This window comes from Pygocentrus nattereri, chromosome 13 (assembly GCF_015220715.1).
Source record: "Pygocentrus nattereri isolate fPygNat1 chromosome 13, fPygNat1.pri, whole genome shotgun sequence".
Lineage (NCBI taxonomy): Eukaryota > Metazoa > Chordata > Actinopteri > Characiformes > Serrasalmidae > Pygocentrus > Pygocentrus nattereri.
In genome coordinates this window covers 11,037,855-11,053,096 of record NC_051223.1, presented here as the reverse complement: position 1 = coordinate 11,053,096, position 15,242 = coordinate 11,037,855, and the positions used below count along the sequence as shown (strand labels likewise).

Here is a 15,242-nt window from a genome sequence, read left to right as displayed (position 1 = left end):
CCATCCCAATTTTTGCTACATATGTGGCAAATACACACCAAATGACCAGAAAAAGCGCCTAAGTTCCAAAGTAAAGACTGCATTCAAGTATTACTTTGGTTGTAAAATTGGAGATCAAGACAAGAGCTGGGCTCCCCATATATGTTGCACTGTTTGCTTCTCTGGGCTTACACAGTGGTTGAACAGCAAGAGGAGGGCTATGCCATTTGCAGTCCCAATGATTTGGCAGGAACCCAAAAATCACACAAGTGACTGCTACTTCTGCATGACAAAAAGTGCTGGATTTTCAAAGAAGAACAAATCAAAGAGTGTTTATTCAGATTGTGACTCTGCTCTCAAGCCAGTTCCTCATGACTCAGAAAATGTGGTTCCATTGCCACCTGCTTCTTCAGAGAGTGATGTGTCTGATGAGCAGGAACATTCCGTTGACGATAATGATGATGATGAGGGAGCTGAAAATGTGTTTGAATTTGACTTGACAGATGACAAGCTACACCTCCTTCAACAAGCTGAATTAAATGACCTTGTTAGAGACCTCCAGCTGTCAAAGCAGAAGTCTGAGCTTCTGGCTTCACGGTTACAGGAATAGAATCTGCTGGAGAGAGGTACAATAGTATCATACTTCCGAACATGTCATGGCTAGTTTCTATGCTATGGAGAATGATATTTGCTTTTGAACTGATGTAAATGGCTTATGCATGAATTGGGCTATGACCATGTACCTGATGAGTGGAGACTGTTTATTGACTCAGGTAAAGATAGTTTGAAGGCAGTGCTTTTACACCATGGAAATGAAAAGCCCTCTGTACCCGTTGCTTTAGCTCATGGCTTGAATCAAACATATGAATCAATGGAAACCATTCTAAACCTCATAAACTACAGAGGTCATAACTGCCACATCTGTGGAGATCTCAAAGTAGTATCTCTTCTCCTGGGTCTTCAACTGGGGTACGCAAAGTATATGTGTTTCATGTGTCTCTGGGACAGCCGTGATGATGCGAATCATTGCAAAGTCAAGAAGTGGCCGGATCGAGTCCAACACACAGTTGGAAAACACAATATAAAACACCAGGCATGGGTTGATCCAAAGAAAATAAACCTTCCTCCCCTGCACACAAAACTTGGCCTCATCCAGAACTTTGTTAAGGCAATGGATACCTCAGATGGATACCTAAAGCAAAAATTTGGGGCAGTCCAAAGTGATGCCAAGCTTAAAGCTGGGATCTTTGATGGACCCCAAGTCTGTGAGCTTAGTCCCAGACCCCTTGAACTAAGAGCATGGGATTCATTTGTTCAGGTGGTACAGAATTTCTTGGGCAACCACAAAGCCACAAACAGAATGTCACTTAAGATTCACTTCCTTCACTTTCATCTTGACTTCTTTCCACCTAATTTGGGTGATGTGAGCGATGAGCATGGTGAAAGGTTCCATCAAGATATCTGTGAAATGGAAACCAGGTTCCAGGGGCACTATAACGCAAACATGATGGGTGACTACTGCTGGTTTCTACAGCATGAAACCTCTGTGAAGCACAAGCACAAGAGCAAGTGTTTGTCACACTGTTAAACTGTTTAGTCCGACTAATTGTGGACTGTATGAGTTTGAGATTCCTCATATGATTGATTTTGGTATCTGTGTCTTTTTTTCACCAGTGTATGTTCATGGTGTACTTTTCTAATAAAATCATTGAAGTCGAGTTTGCCGATTGGCATTTATTGGCATAGTTACGTAACTCAAGATCCTGATGTGCTAGAGAAATTCTGTTTCCATATTTGGAATCAACATGCCAAAATTAGTAAAAATCTGTTGTTTTTCCTCAAGTAGCAGACAAAAAGTTGTTTTGTTGTTGTTGACCAGTGTTATTTGTTTAATAAAGCAAGGCCACAAATAAATATACTGAGGCAATGAGTTGCTATACTGAGGACACAAATATTAAGGCCAAAAAGACACACTACACTACACTACTCAATAAATTAACGGCACAAATTACCATACTATACTCTCTATAATTAATATACTGAGGCCACAGTTTACTATTTTGAGGCCATATATTTGATATATTGAAGCCACAATTTAATATATTGAGGCCACAATTTAATATAGTAAGGCCATGATTTAGTAGTTTTAGGGCACAAATGAATATATTGAGGCCACAATTTACTATCTTGAGGCCATGATTTAGTATTGTGTGACCACAATTTAATATATTATGCCACAAATTAATATATTGAGGACATAATGTAGTATTTTGTTGCCACAAGTTAATATCATGAGGCCTTTGTGTTTTAAGGCCACAATTTTATATGTTGAGAGCACAAATTAATATATTGAGGCTACAAATTATTACATTGAGGCCACAAATGATAAGAAACTGAATTCATGGCCTCAATATAGAAGTTAGTGGATTACCTTATTAAAAATTAATCACACTCTTTTCCCCATAGGGACTCCATAGAAAATCAAAATCAGAGAATATAAGGTCTGTGTAAAAAGCTATATATATATATATATATATATATATATATATATATATATATATATATATATATATATATATATAGTACTTTACCCAAATACCCCAAATAATATTAAACATTTAATATTAATATTTAATGCTTTTGCTTAATTACATTTCCAAAAAAACAAAACACGTAATTTTAAAATCCTTACATTTCCATTTAGATCCATCAAGCACTCATCACAATTCTCAGAGAACGTTTTATAAGATTTCTCTTGCCAGTCATTTAAGTACCAGTCAATTTTTTCTTTTTATTAAAACATCCAAAATATGAATGGAATATAAAATAAAGCATCCCAAATCTTTGCAACTTTGTCTTTGACTAGTTGCCCATTAATCGTAGCCTGACCAGTCATTTTATTATTTTTAACTATTACATGTTAAAATGTATTTTCTACTATTATATGATTAAATATCATAAACACAGAAACTTTCTTATTTACACTCAAACATGTTTTTGGCTACAGGCTTCCACTTTTAATTGAATATATTTTGACACAGTTCTCATACTTATACCAATGGAATTCTTTTATCTATAAGGTCCTGAAGGGATGTATAAGGTCCTGATGGGCTCTATAAGGTTATGACAGCCTCTTTAAGGTCCTGACGGCCTCTTTAAGGTCCTGATGGGCTCTATAAGGTTATGACAGCCTCTTTAAGGTGGTGACGGGCTCTTTAAGGAGGTGATGACCTCTTTAAGGTGGTGACGGGTCTTTAAGATGTTGATGGGCTCTATAAGGTTATGACAGGCTCTTTAAGGTGGTGATGGGCTGTTTAAGATGGTGATGGGCTCTATAAGGTTATGACAGCCTCTTTAAGGTCGTGACGGCCTCTTTAAGGTCCTGATGGGCTCTATAAGGTTATGACAGCCTCTTTAAGATGGTGACGGGCTCTTTAAGGAGGTGATGGCCTCTTTAAGGTGGTGACGGCCTCTTTAAGATGTTGATGGGCTCTATAAGGTTATGACAGGCTCTTTAAGGTGGTGATGGGCTGTTTAACATGGTGATGGGCTCTATAAGGTCATGACGGCCTCTTTAAGGTGGTGATGGACACTTTACTGTAGTGACGGCCTCTTTAAGGTGGTGACGGGCTCTTTAAGGTGGTGACGGGCTCTATAAGGTGGTGAAGGGCTCTTCAAGGTGGTGACGGGCTCTATAAAGTGGTGATGGGCTCTACACGGTTATGACGGCCTCTTTAAGATGGTGACGGGCACTTTAAAGTAGTGACGGCCTCTTTAAGTTGGTGACGGGATCCATAAGGTGGTGATGGGCTCTCTAAGATGGTGAAGGGCTCTTCAAGGTGATGATGGGCTCTATAAGGTTATGACAGGCTCTTAAAGGTGGTGACGGGCTCTTTATGATGGTGTCAGGATCTAAAATGTGGTGACTTGAAGGTGGTGACAGCCTCTTTAAGGTGGTGATGGGCTCTTTAAGATGGAGATGGGCTCTATAAGGTGGTGACAGGATCTACAAGGTGGTGACAGCCTCTTTAAGGTGGTGACGGGATCTACAAGGTGGTGACAGCCTCTTTAAGATCATGATGGTCTCTTTAAGGTGGTGACAGGCTCTTTAAAGTGGTGACAGGCTCTATAAGGTGGTGACGGCTTCTTTAAGGTGGTAACGGTCTCTTTAAGGTTGCCCCTGGTTACCGCCTCGCGTCACAGCGATGCGAATTGACGTCAATGGCAAATTTTGTGATTGGTGTTGACCGTTTCCGGTTGACTGTCCGTCCGACGTCTAAGGAGAAAAAGAGGGGAAAACGGACTAAAACCGCGCCGAACTGAGTGAATCGAGCTGCAGCCTCGAGTCTCGGTAAGACTTCGGGTGTTTCCTCGCCGTTTGCGCGTCTCGGGCCTCGCTCGGCCTCCGGGTAATCCGCCCTTCGGCGATGCGGTCCGAAGCCCAAGCTAACATGCTAACAGCTAGCCGCTGCCGCCGTTTGTTTATGATACGTGAAGATGGCGCGTGCGGCCTTAATATCTATAATTCCCGCCGAAACATCAAACCAGGAGCGATATAAACTCTTAATACAACGAATAAAATGGTGTAACGCTGAGAAGCAGTTGTTCAATGTGAAAAAAAAACAACGCGGCCCTAACTTTCCGTTCCACCTTAAATGGTGCGGTAGTAGCATTCTGTTGCCTGGACTGCTTTTGCTCTGGGCGCAATGCAACTGCTGCACCACTTAAGGTGGAACGGAAAAATCATACAAGAAGCCAGCTTGAAGCAGGGCTGCTGTAACGTTTCTTCTTCAGCCAGAGCCTTTGAGACGCGTTATCTAGTTTAATTGCATTTTCTAAGGGAGAACTCCACCGATTTCTTAAAAATTTCTGCATAATTAGTTAAACGGTTAAGATGTAAACATAGTCTGTTCACAGTGGTGGTGATTGGAGCCAGACGTCCCCTCTAAAAACTCCCCCACAGAAAGTTCCCACATGGTGATGAATTCACTGCCTGATGCTGTTTTAGTTTTTAGGTTTTAAGGCTTGAAATGTATTTTAAACTGTTTATTTTAATCCGTTTGTGGCGGAGGGATACATAACATGCAGGGTGCTGTGAAGCAAAATAGTCCACAAAGAAAACATATAATTCCAGATTTTGCATTATTTTCCATGATTCCTTATAAACTGGATGGTAAATAAAATGTCTATATCTGTGTTGTAGTAATGGCAACACCTGGTTCCTATCACCACCACTGTAAAGACATCTGAACCATTTCACACCAAACCATTCAATCTCTGTGATTACACCTCACACACTGAATTATGGAGGAAAAAACATGAATTTTGAAAAAGCAGTGGAATTCCCTTTTAACTGAATTTAATTATTTGGTCTATTACCTGTGTCATGAGAGGTGTGTGTGTGTGATCTGTAATTCTGCATATTGTAGTATTATGTGGACTAAATTTCATTTATAAATGTCATAGAAATGCACTATATTGCGTTATAATCTATAATGTAGATCAGTCGAGCCGGCAGGCAGGGAGTGTTATTCTGACATAGGATAATCTTCCCATACAGATTATTACTGTGCTAATCCAGTTATCACAGTACTGCAGTAATCCTGTTCTTGTTCTGGGGACTAAAGTTGTTCTAGCACTTCATGTTACAGGGCCTTGCTTATGTTTACTGTTATGGTTAGGCAAGTATATATATATATATATGTGTGTATATATATATATATATATATATATATATATATATATATATATATATATATATATATATATATATGCACATACACATATATATAATGTATGTGTGTGCGTGTGTGTGTGTGTGTATATATATGTCTATGTCTTGTGACATCACAAACACAACTGGCTCTCTGGCAGACTACATTTAGGGTTCCAGCCTCAGTAGATGTTCTGATCTTCTTGCCAAAGAAAAGCAGAAAATAATCACAGTTTTAATCCCAGTCGCAGTATTAGAAAAATCGTAGTCTGATATTTCCCCTGAATCATTCAGCCCAAGACTCATGTATGTAAAAGAGCCCTGTTCTTATTGGCTGCTGTTAAATAAATAAAGAGAGAAGTTTGCTCCTAACTGGTCTCCTTCTTCCCCTTAGGTCAGAGGTGAATCTGCAGGTCAGCATGGCGTCGGGCAGCGTGAGCAGCGAGGAGGAGAAGAGCCTGCGCGAGTGTGAGCTCTACGTGCAGAAGCACAACATCCAGCAGCTGCTGAAGGACTGCATCGTGCAGCTGTGCACCTCGCGGCCCGACAGGCCCATGGCCTTCCTCAGAGAGTATTTCGAGAGACTCGAGAAGGTCAGCGCTCACTGTTTTCCCGTTCTGGTGCTGACGGCAGGATCGTGAAGCCGCATAACTACAGAACTTTAACACCTCTGCTTACATGTTTCTGTTGATTTTAGTGAAAATCAGTTAAAACATCTGTGCAGAGATGCACCTCTGCAAATTTTAATGCACAGTTACTGTTTGTTTACTGAGTTTAACACATTGGAACGAAATAAAACCAGGAAAAGCATGTAATTTGGGGTTTTAAAACTTTTGCACAACTGTGTATAATGTTTACATTGTATGGATTTATATGTTAAATTCTGCTATTTACAATTTCAAGCCAGCTGCTGGTGTGTAATCTCTTAAAGATGCTTCTTCAGTGGTTCTTTAGTAAAGACAGTGGTTCCATATAGAGTCATGAACATCGTGAAAGGGTTCTTTAGATTGATGGAAAATGTGCATGAATGTGCTATACACGGTTCTATAAAGGAGCTTTTTGAAAAGGGTTCTGTAGCACCCAAAAGACATCGTAACTATAGAAGATCACTTTTTAAAAAGGCTCTATATAGAACCATCTACAGCATATCCATCCCTTTGAAGAACGCCATCATGATGCGAAGAGCCCTTTAATCGTTCTTTGGGTGTTCATGGTTCTATACAGAAGCATTTTCTTTATTGAAGAACCTTTGAAGAACCGTCTTTTTTAAAGAGTGTAGTAAAGTATTTCTGCGTGTTTTTTTTTGTTTTGTTTTCTTATTTTTTTTAAGTGGATTTAAAGTGTAACAGGTTTTTATTTATTTACTTATTTTAATTTCAGCATAATTAAGTGGTTAAGATGTAAACAGAGTCGTTCAGAGCGGTTTGGTGTGAAACGCTCTGTTCTATATAAACTTACAGAGTCAGAACTGTTCACAGTGGTGGTGATAGGAACCAGATGTCCACCTCTTAAAGCTCCCTCACAGAAAATAGTGTAAAATCTGGAATAATCAGTTTTCTTGGGGGACTATTTTGCCTCACAGCGCCCTGCATGTTATGTATCCCTCCACCATGAATGGAGTTTAAGGCTAAAATCTTCTTGAAACCCCTAAATAAACGGGCCTCGTTCACTATATCTTCCTAAGTTTTTTCTTAAGTGTGTTAGTAGTGCACCATGTGTTACCCAGGGAACAGGAAGGACGCTGGAGGCAGGATTGAAGGTTGCAGCACTCATTTTAACTTTATTTCTTACTCCAAACACCGAACACAACTCAAAACTAAAGTTGAGCACTTATTTGCGCCCGAGCTAGACCTAGCAGTCCTTTTCTCCAAAACAGCTCCTCAGTCTTTTCCTGCTCGTCCCTCTCCTTTCTCCCTCTGCTATTTTTAAAGGCTGCCTATGCCAAATTAGCCTCAGCTGGCTTTTAGTAAGCACAGCAGGAGCTCCTGAGCCAAGAGAGCTTGTTGCTTCTCCTCCTCATCACCGCCCTCGCTCCGCGGCTTGGCCACTGGGATCGAACATGAGGCTAATCAAAGCGACCTTGCTGCTGGACCAGAGGAGGTGCCCAGAAGCGGGGTCTCAGGACTTTTGCACCGTCCACCACTCCTTCGCGGTTCTCCTTCTCTCTCCAGCATCCTCCCAGGGTTTTGTCCTCGGTATGGGTTCAGACCTTTCTCCCATCTCTCGCAGCCGTCATCGGGCAGGATGTGCATGGCACAGTTTTCTTCAGAAAGACCCTAAGAAAAAGTCTACGTCAGATTTGTGACGTGTTCTTAAAGTGCAGAGCTATTGTCTCAGACATCTGGTAGTGTATTCGTAGATATTTCACGTTATAACTTTCTGTGAGGGAGCTTTTAGAGGTGGAGGTCTGGTTCCTGTCACCACCACTGTGAACAGTTCTAACTTTAAATTTCTCTAGAACAGGGAATTTCGCACCAAACCACTCTGAACGACTTTGTTTTCTTCTCAACTGTTTAATTATGTAGAATTATGTAGAAAAATTGGTGGAGTTCCCCTTTAATTCTCAATAGCTCTTAAAAAGATTTTTTCAGTATAGACAATGGTTCTGTATAGAACCATGAACACTCAAAGAACCATTTGCATGCTCAAAGACTTCTTTGCATGGTGAAATAGTTCTTAAGATTGATGGAGGATGTGTTGTATATGGTTCTATGTAACAACAAAAAGGGTTAGTTTAAAAATTTTGGTGGAAGTCCCTTTTATGTTGTGGGGTAATGCAGCCTGCATGTGATAAAGTGCCTCTTGTTTGCAGGAGGAGGCTAAGCAGCTTGTGAACCAGCAGAAGGCCAGTTTGCGGTCAGACTCGCGGGAGGATGAGGTTTCTCCTCCCATGAATCCGGTGGTAAAGGGCCGCCGGAGGAGAGGAGCCATCAGCGCTGAGGTCTACACTGAGGAGGACGCCGCCTCCTACGTCAGAAAGGTCAGCAGCGCTTACGGCAGCTCTCTTTGTCTGTACTGAGCGTCTAGCCGCCGTCACGTCACTCCAGCCTCATGTGGAAAATGAATCAGCCTTTTGACCATTGTGTTGTAATGGTCATTCACATCCCTTGGTCTGCTGGGTACAAGAATCCGTTCCCTTGTGTTAGTTGTATGTTGTCCCAAAAAAGGCTGAAGAATAGTGTGAAAAAAGTGAAAAGCATGTAATTTAGTCTTTTTTCTGCTTTTTTTAAGGTTATTCCTAAAGACTACAAAACCATGGCAGCCCTCGCCAAAGCCATTGAGAAGAATGTGCTCTTTTCACACTTGGATGACAATGAAAGAAGGTAGGAAATTATTTATGCTTATTTATTGATTTATTACTACTGATGCTCAAAAATCAGCATCAGACAGATGAGTAAATTTGACTGATACTTCAAGTTGATATTTGATGGCATTGTTTATTCTGTGGAGCTATTTATTTGCATTTTATTTATTTTATTGCATACAAAATTCTAAAGTTCTGTTTCTCTGCTTGCTTATCCAGCTAGTTTGTAACATATTTATGCATGTCAGTGTTGATGACGGGAATCGGTATATCGGCATCAGCCCACAGTTCCGTGCACTGCAGGCCTGTTTGTTTATGTTTATATAGGTTTTCTGGAAAATCTACTAACTGACTGCTGTTTCTCACCCACAGTGACATATTTGATGCCATGTTTCCAGTCACCTACATTGCCGGAGAGATTGTTATTCAACAAGGTGCGACTTGGGTTCGTTCTTTCTGATTTGATGAAATTGAAAATAATGGATATCAATAAATGTTTTCTTTTGTTTCTGCAGGCGATGAAGGAGACAACTTCTACGTAATCGATCAGGGAGAAATGGATGTAAGTGCCACTCTGGTTTATCTGACATACAGATACATGTTAACAATATATAGCTAATCAGCCAATCACATGGCTGCAACTTAATGCATTTAGGCATGTAGAGGTGGTCAAGACAACTTGCTGAAGTGCAGACCGAGCATCAGAATGGGGAAGAAAGGGGATTTATGTGACTTTGAACGTGTCATGGTTGTTGGTGCCAGACGGGCTGGTCCGAGTATTTCAGAAACTGCTGATTTACTGGAATTTTCACGCACACCATCTCTAGGGTTTACAGAGAATGGTCAGAAAAAGAGAAAATATCCAGTGAGCAGCAGTTGAGTATAAGAAAATGCCTTGTTGATGTGAGAGTTCAGAGGAGAATGGGCTGACTGGTTGGAGATGATAGAAAGGCATCAGGAACTCAAATAACCAACCAAAATCTCTGAGGAACATTTCCAACACCTTGTTGAAAGTACGCCACGAAGAATTAAGGCAGTTCTGAAGGCAAAAGGGGGTCCAAACTCCTAATAAAGTGGCTGGTGAGTGTATAAACAGGAATTAATAATTGTACGCTGTGAATATCATCACAGTCCACATAAAACAGTTTTTATCTGCGTTATTTGAGCACAGCAGCTCCTTTATGTTGTGTCAGAGTTTTAGGATAAATGGACCGAAAGCAATGGACTAAAATAAAAAAAAAAATGGAATAGCCTTCATCAACTTGACACAATTTGGAAGTAAAGAACCGGAGAACACAACGTAAGTTACCGTATTCAGGATGCGTGTTGTTTGCTTGTTTGTTTATTTATTTATTTGGACACTGATGCTATGTATTCTTGACTTTGTTTTTTTGATAAACCGCTTGGGAGCCTTTCAGCTCAGACATGTTATCAAGTTTAAATCAGTTTAAATGTCAGTCTGGTATGTGTATTTCACACATGACAGTTCTGGATGTAAATAAATAGCAGTGTGGTATTCAGAGAACAGACGAGGAGTCTTTTTTTTTTACGTGTGCCAACCGCACCATGCAGCAAAATGCAGTGTGATTCAGAAATATTCATCTGATTTCAAAATGCCATATTTTAACAACCGTGAGGCTCCTAGGGACCAATACCCACAACTACCACAGCTAACCAGAGCCCGGTCATGTGTCTTCCGCAGCAGCACACTTCGGACGGGGCACTGAACCCCAGTCTACAGCGTAGAGGGCAGCGGTGTTGCACACTGCACTGTCCCAAGTAGTTATGTGTATCTTAGTACTGTAGTTTACTGGAAATGTTATGGTTAGGGTTAATGTGCTGCCCTGGTTGGTATTCGTCTAATGTTATTTGAATAATGCAGTGAAAAACTGAATTTTACTGAATGTGCCTGCTCTGCAGTGCTGAAAAACACTCCGGTTGTTTGACAGGTTTATGTCAATGGCGAGTGGGCAACCAGCATCGGCGAGGGCGGCAGCTTCGGAGAGCTGGCGCTGATCTATGGCACCCCCAGAGCAGCCACGGTCAGAGCCAAGACCAACGTCAAACTGTGGGGCATCGACAGGGACAGCTACAGGAGAATACTGATGGTAATACACCGAGCAACAGATCAGCACAGCGGAAAAACACAAAACACGTCTCACAAATCAGTGGCTGCTGTTTTACCTAAACTGAGTTTTTTTTCTTTTAGGGAAGCACTTTGAGAAAGAGGAAGATGTATGAAGAATTCCTCAGCAAAGTGTCCATTTTAGGTAAGTGTTGCTTATCTCTGAGCATCTCCGCTAATACAGCACTGAGTTTTAAAGCTGCGGTTAGTGTATTTTTCGGAAGAGGTTCAGCTTTTTAGTACTGCTCCAGACATTTAGTATGATTTTTTTATATTATTAGCAGCAAGCAAAAAAAAATCAGGGTCCCACTTATGTGTCTCTAATAACTGTGTAGTTACACATGAATAACATATACAAAAACTCTAAAAACTCTGTAACTCTGTTACAGATGGCTTCCACCGCAGCTCAGCCAATCAGATTTCAGGACCATAATCCTTTATAATCCTTATTATCTCCCCATGTATTGATCAGAATATCAGCAGCGTCAGTGTTGCGGTTCACTGTTACAGAGGAAGTGATGCCCAGTGATGTTTGTAACTAACATGATCACCTTTGGTTTCCAGAGTCTCTGGACAAGTGGGAGCGTTTGACGGTGGCTGACGCTCTGGAGCCGGTGCAGTTCGAGGACAGTCAGAAGATCGTGGTGCAGGGAGAACCTGGAGATGAGTTCTTCATCATACTGGAGGTTCTCTGCCTTCTCTGCTTTTTCACTCTTGTCTTCTTCTTCCTGCGTTACTGTGTGTCTGAAGCTTTGGGTTTGTGGTTCCTCAGGGCTGTGCAGCCGTTCTGCAGCGAAGGTCAGAGAATGAGGAGTTTGTGGAGGTGGGCCGGTTAGGGCCCTCAGACTACTTTGGTGAGTGTGCTCAGATAGCCTTTTAAAGGCAGGGCTATTAAATGGTGAACCACAGCTAGTTGGAGCATTTTAGCTCCTGAGTCATTAAAGGAACAGTTCAGCAGAAAAATGCATGATTAAAGGGTTCTCTGCATGGTGAAAGGGTTCTTCAGATTGATGGAGAATGTGCTGTAGATGGTTTTATATAGGGCCTTTTTGAAAAGATTCTTTATAGCACCCAAAAAGGTTCTTCTATTGTTAAAAGCTTGACATCATAACAATAGAAGAACCCTTTATGGTGCTACATAGAACTCTTTTCACAAATGTTCTATATAGAACCATCTACAGCATATTCTTTAGAACTTTTCATGATGCACAGAAAAAAATATGTTTTTTCAAGGGTTTTTTAGTAAAGACAGTGATTCCATATACAACCATGAACACTTAAAGAACCCTTTGCATGATTAAGAGGTTCTCCGCATTGCGAAAACGTTCTTTAGATCGATGGAGTGTTTTGTATGGTTGTGTAGAACCTTTCTGAAAATGGTTCTATCTAGCACCAAAAAAGCATTCATCTATTATTACAGGCTTGACGCCGTAACAGTAGAAGAACCCTTTTTGGTGCTCTGTGCATGAGTGTTCATGATTCTATATAGAACCATTTTCTTGACCGAAGTACACCACCCAAAAGGATTCTTCTATTGTTACAAGCTTGACATCATAACAATAGAAGAACCCTTTATGGTGCTACATAGAACCCTTTTCAGAAAAGTTCTATATAGAACCATCTACAGCACATACTTCAGAACATTTCATGATGCACAGAAAAGATTGTTCTTCATGGTTCTTTTATAGAGAATCATGAACACTCCTAGAACCCTTTGCATGATTAAATGTTTCTTTGCATTGTGAAAGTGTTCTTCAGACTGATGGAGAATGTGTTTTGTATGGTTGTATGGAACCTTTTTGAAAGGGGTTCTTCAATATTTACAGGCCTGACACCGTAACAGTAGAAGAACCCGTTTCAAATGGTTCTATATAGAACCACATGCATACAAATTTTTCACCAGTCTGAAGAATACTTTTTCAGTGCAAAGAACCATTTAATCATGCAAAGGGTTCTTGGAGTGTTCATGGTTCTCTAGAGGGTCGTTTTCTTTGCCGAAGATCTTATTTTAAGAGTGTAGTTTATCAGCTGTCTGTTCTCCATTCTCTGTTTTCTCTGTCTCGTCCAGGTGAGATCGCCCTCCTGATGAACCGTCCCCGTGCTGCCACCGTGGTGGCCCGTGGCCCGCTGAAGTGCGTCAAGCTGGATCGGCCGCGCTTTGAGCGCGTCCTGGGGCCGTGCTCGGACATCCTCAAACGCAACATCCAGCAGTACAACAGCTTCGTCTCGCTGTCCGTCTGAAGCCCCCTGCCTCATGTACACACACCTGAACCGCAGGGTCCACCCGTGCAGTCGGCTTTCATTTCTACGTTTGTCCTCCTTCTTTATTATGTTAAACTTTCCGGTGTTAAGGAGGAATTCCAGTGTTTCAATATCTCTGCATAACACCATGTGTGAGATGTAATCAGAGAGGTTCAGAGCAGTTTGGTGTGAAATGGTTCAGACGTCTTTACAGTGGTGGTGATAGGAACCAGGGGCGGATTCACAGAAGTGTCTGTTTTTTCTTAACATCATTCTAAAAAAAAAAGTTTTGAGAAATTATTGTTCTTCACATAACTTCTTAAGAATGATCTTATTTCCTTTTCTTAACTGTTTCCTTAAGAATAATTCTTATGTTCTTTTAAATATTAAGCTTTTCTTAACCTTATGACAGACTCTCGGGCTGTGAGAGTTGACGAGGTGAGCATCTAAGTTGATCCCAGACACTGCCTCTGCTGCTCCTCCTGCTCACCCTTGTACGTCACCCCCCAATTACCGTATTTTCTAATGAGGATTTTTTTTGTTTATCCTGTTTCTGTATCCTTTCTTCCACCGTCACCTGTAGTTCTAGTTTGCTGATTTTTTTTAAACACTTGGTTTGACGCCTTTCCTTGATTTTGCTATTCGGAGTGGATGAAACCAAATAATGGAAATAATAGTGGATACAGATTCCAATTGTGTCTCGAGTCGTTTATGGGAAGCTGTAAAATGCGACGAAGCCCACATAAGAAAACACTAAAGATTTTCTTAAGAAGATAATCTTAAGAAAATACTTGAGAACTTAAGTTTTTTCAAGAATTGCATTTAAGAACATTCTTATGAAGCTTTTGCAAGTTTTTTCTTACGAAAGCTTTCGTAAATTCCAGAACCACCAGTGAACCTACACGAGTCTTCTGAGTTTGTATGGAATGTTGAAGATGGAAAATAGTGGAACATAATAAATATAACGTATAATATATAACGTATAAATAATACGTTTTCTCTGAGAACTATTTTGCCTCAGCATGTATCCCAGATCTTGCGAAATCATAACCATTTCATGTCATAAATTTCTGTTTATTTTAGAGGTGGTCTGATTCCGATCACCACCACTGTGAACAATTCTGAACCACTCTGAACGACTTTGTTTACGTAACCATTCAACTGTGCAGAAATATTGAAAATCGTAGACAAACTTCATCACTTGACTGCTTGAACATTGCACACCATAACCCCCCCACCCACCCCAGGCCTCAAACCCAAAACCCGCTTCCGATGTATGGCTGAAGGGACAATCAAACCGAATCCACTCGGAATACATCAGCCTTTCGTGAGCAGCGTCCATACGTTGAGTGGTTTAAGACAGGAGTGAGATTATATTTTTAAACGTCTACTCTGGGACGGCCCGTCTACTCTGTCCCTCTGGCTGACTGTGATTTAGTTGGGAGTAGTTTTCTAAGACTAGTTTTGTAAGAATACCGAACTGTACAAGCAGCTGTAATAAAGTACTTGAGGAGATCGTTTCCTTTCGCAGCCCTGAACGGCGACTGTGCGCATGCTTATAAAGTTACTCTTTATAAAGCCTTATGTGTTCTGCCCCCTCCTGTTACCTAGAACCATAAGGGTGGTTTCAGAATTATGTTGTCTGTAGCGTTCTCTGGATGAAGGAACTGTATATTGTTTTTTTTCTCATCACCATTCCAGCGTAGGAAGCCGGCTGCATGTTAAATCACGTTTCCGTGTCTTTTGGTTTGCAGATTTTTGCTTTCAGCCCAAAGTCGACTGACGTACTGGTTCTGTTTGTTCAGCTTTAAAGCCCAAACGCAGGTGTTTCAGATACGCGCTCGTCAATGCTGAACTTCTGCCTGGATCGTTTTAATCAG

The 15,242-nt window shown here is 41.0% G+C and overlaps 1 protein-coding gene across 1 annotated transcript; it reads left to right on the top strand.

Moving 5' to 3' along the window:
• Positions 1–4,208: 4,208 nt before the first annotated feature.
• On the top strand, positions 4,209–14,900 carry prkar1ab (protein kinase, cAMP-dependent, regulatory, type I, alpha (tissue specific extinguisher 1) b). The gene is made up of 11 exons (XM_017725374.2): positions 4,209–4,330; positions 6,087–6,285; positions 8,505–8,672; positions 8,924–9,015; positions 9,369–9,430; positions 9,512–9,558; positions 10,946–11,104; positions 11,206–11,266; positions 11,686–11,807; positions 11,894–11,975; positions 13,190–14,900. The coding sequence occupies exons 2-11, from the start codon at positions 6,112–6,114 to the stop codon at positions 13,360–13,362; spliced, it is 1,140 nt and encodes a 379-aa protein (XP_017580863.1). The 5' UTR covers positions 4,209–4,330; positions 6,087–6,111; the 3' UTR covers positions 13,363–14,900.
• The last annotated feature ends 342 nt before the right edge of the window (positions 14,901–15,242 follow it).

Excerpts from the sequence above, each read along its gene's own strand:
- prkar1ab (XM_017725374.2), top strand. The coding sequence starts at position 6,112 with ATGGCGTCGGGCAGCGTGAGCAGCGAGGAGGAGAAGAGCCTGCGCGAG. Across the intron at positions 9,431-9,511 it reads AGAGATTGTTATTCAACAAG|GCGATGAAGGAGACAACTTC; the intron begins GTGCGACTTGGG and ends TTGTTTCTGCAG. Across the intron at positions 11,267-11,685 it reads CAGCAAAGTGTCCATTTTAG|AGTCTCTGGACAAGTGGGAG; the intron begins GTAAGTGTTGCT and ends TTTGGTTTCCAG.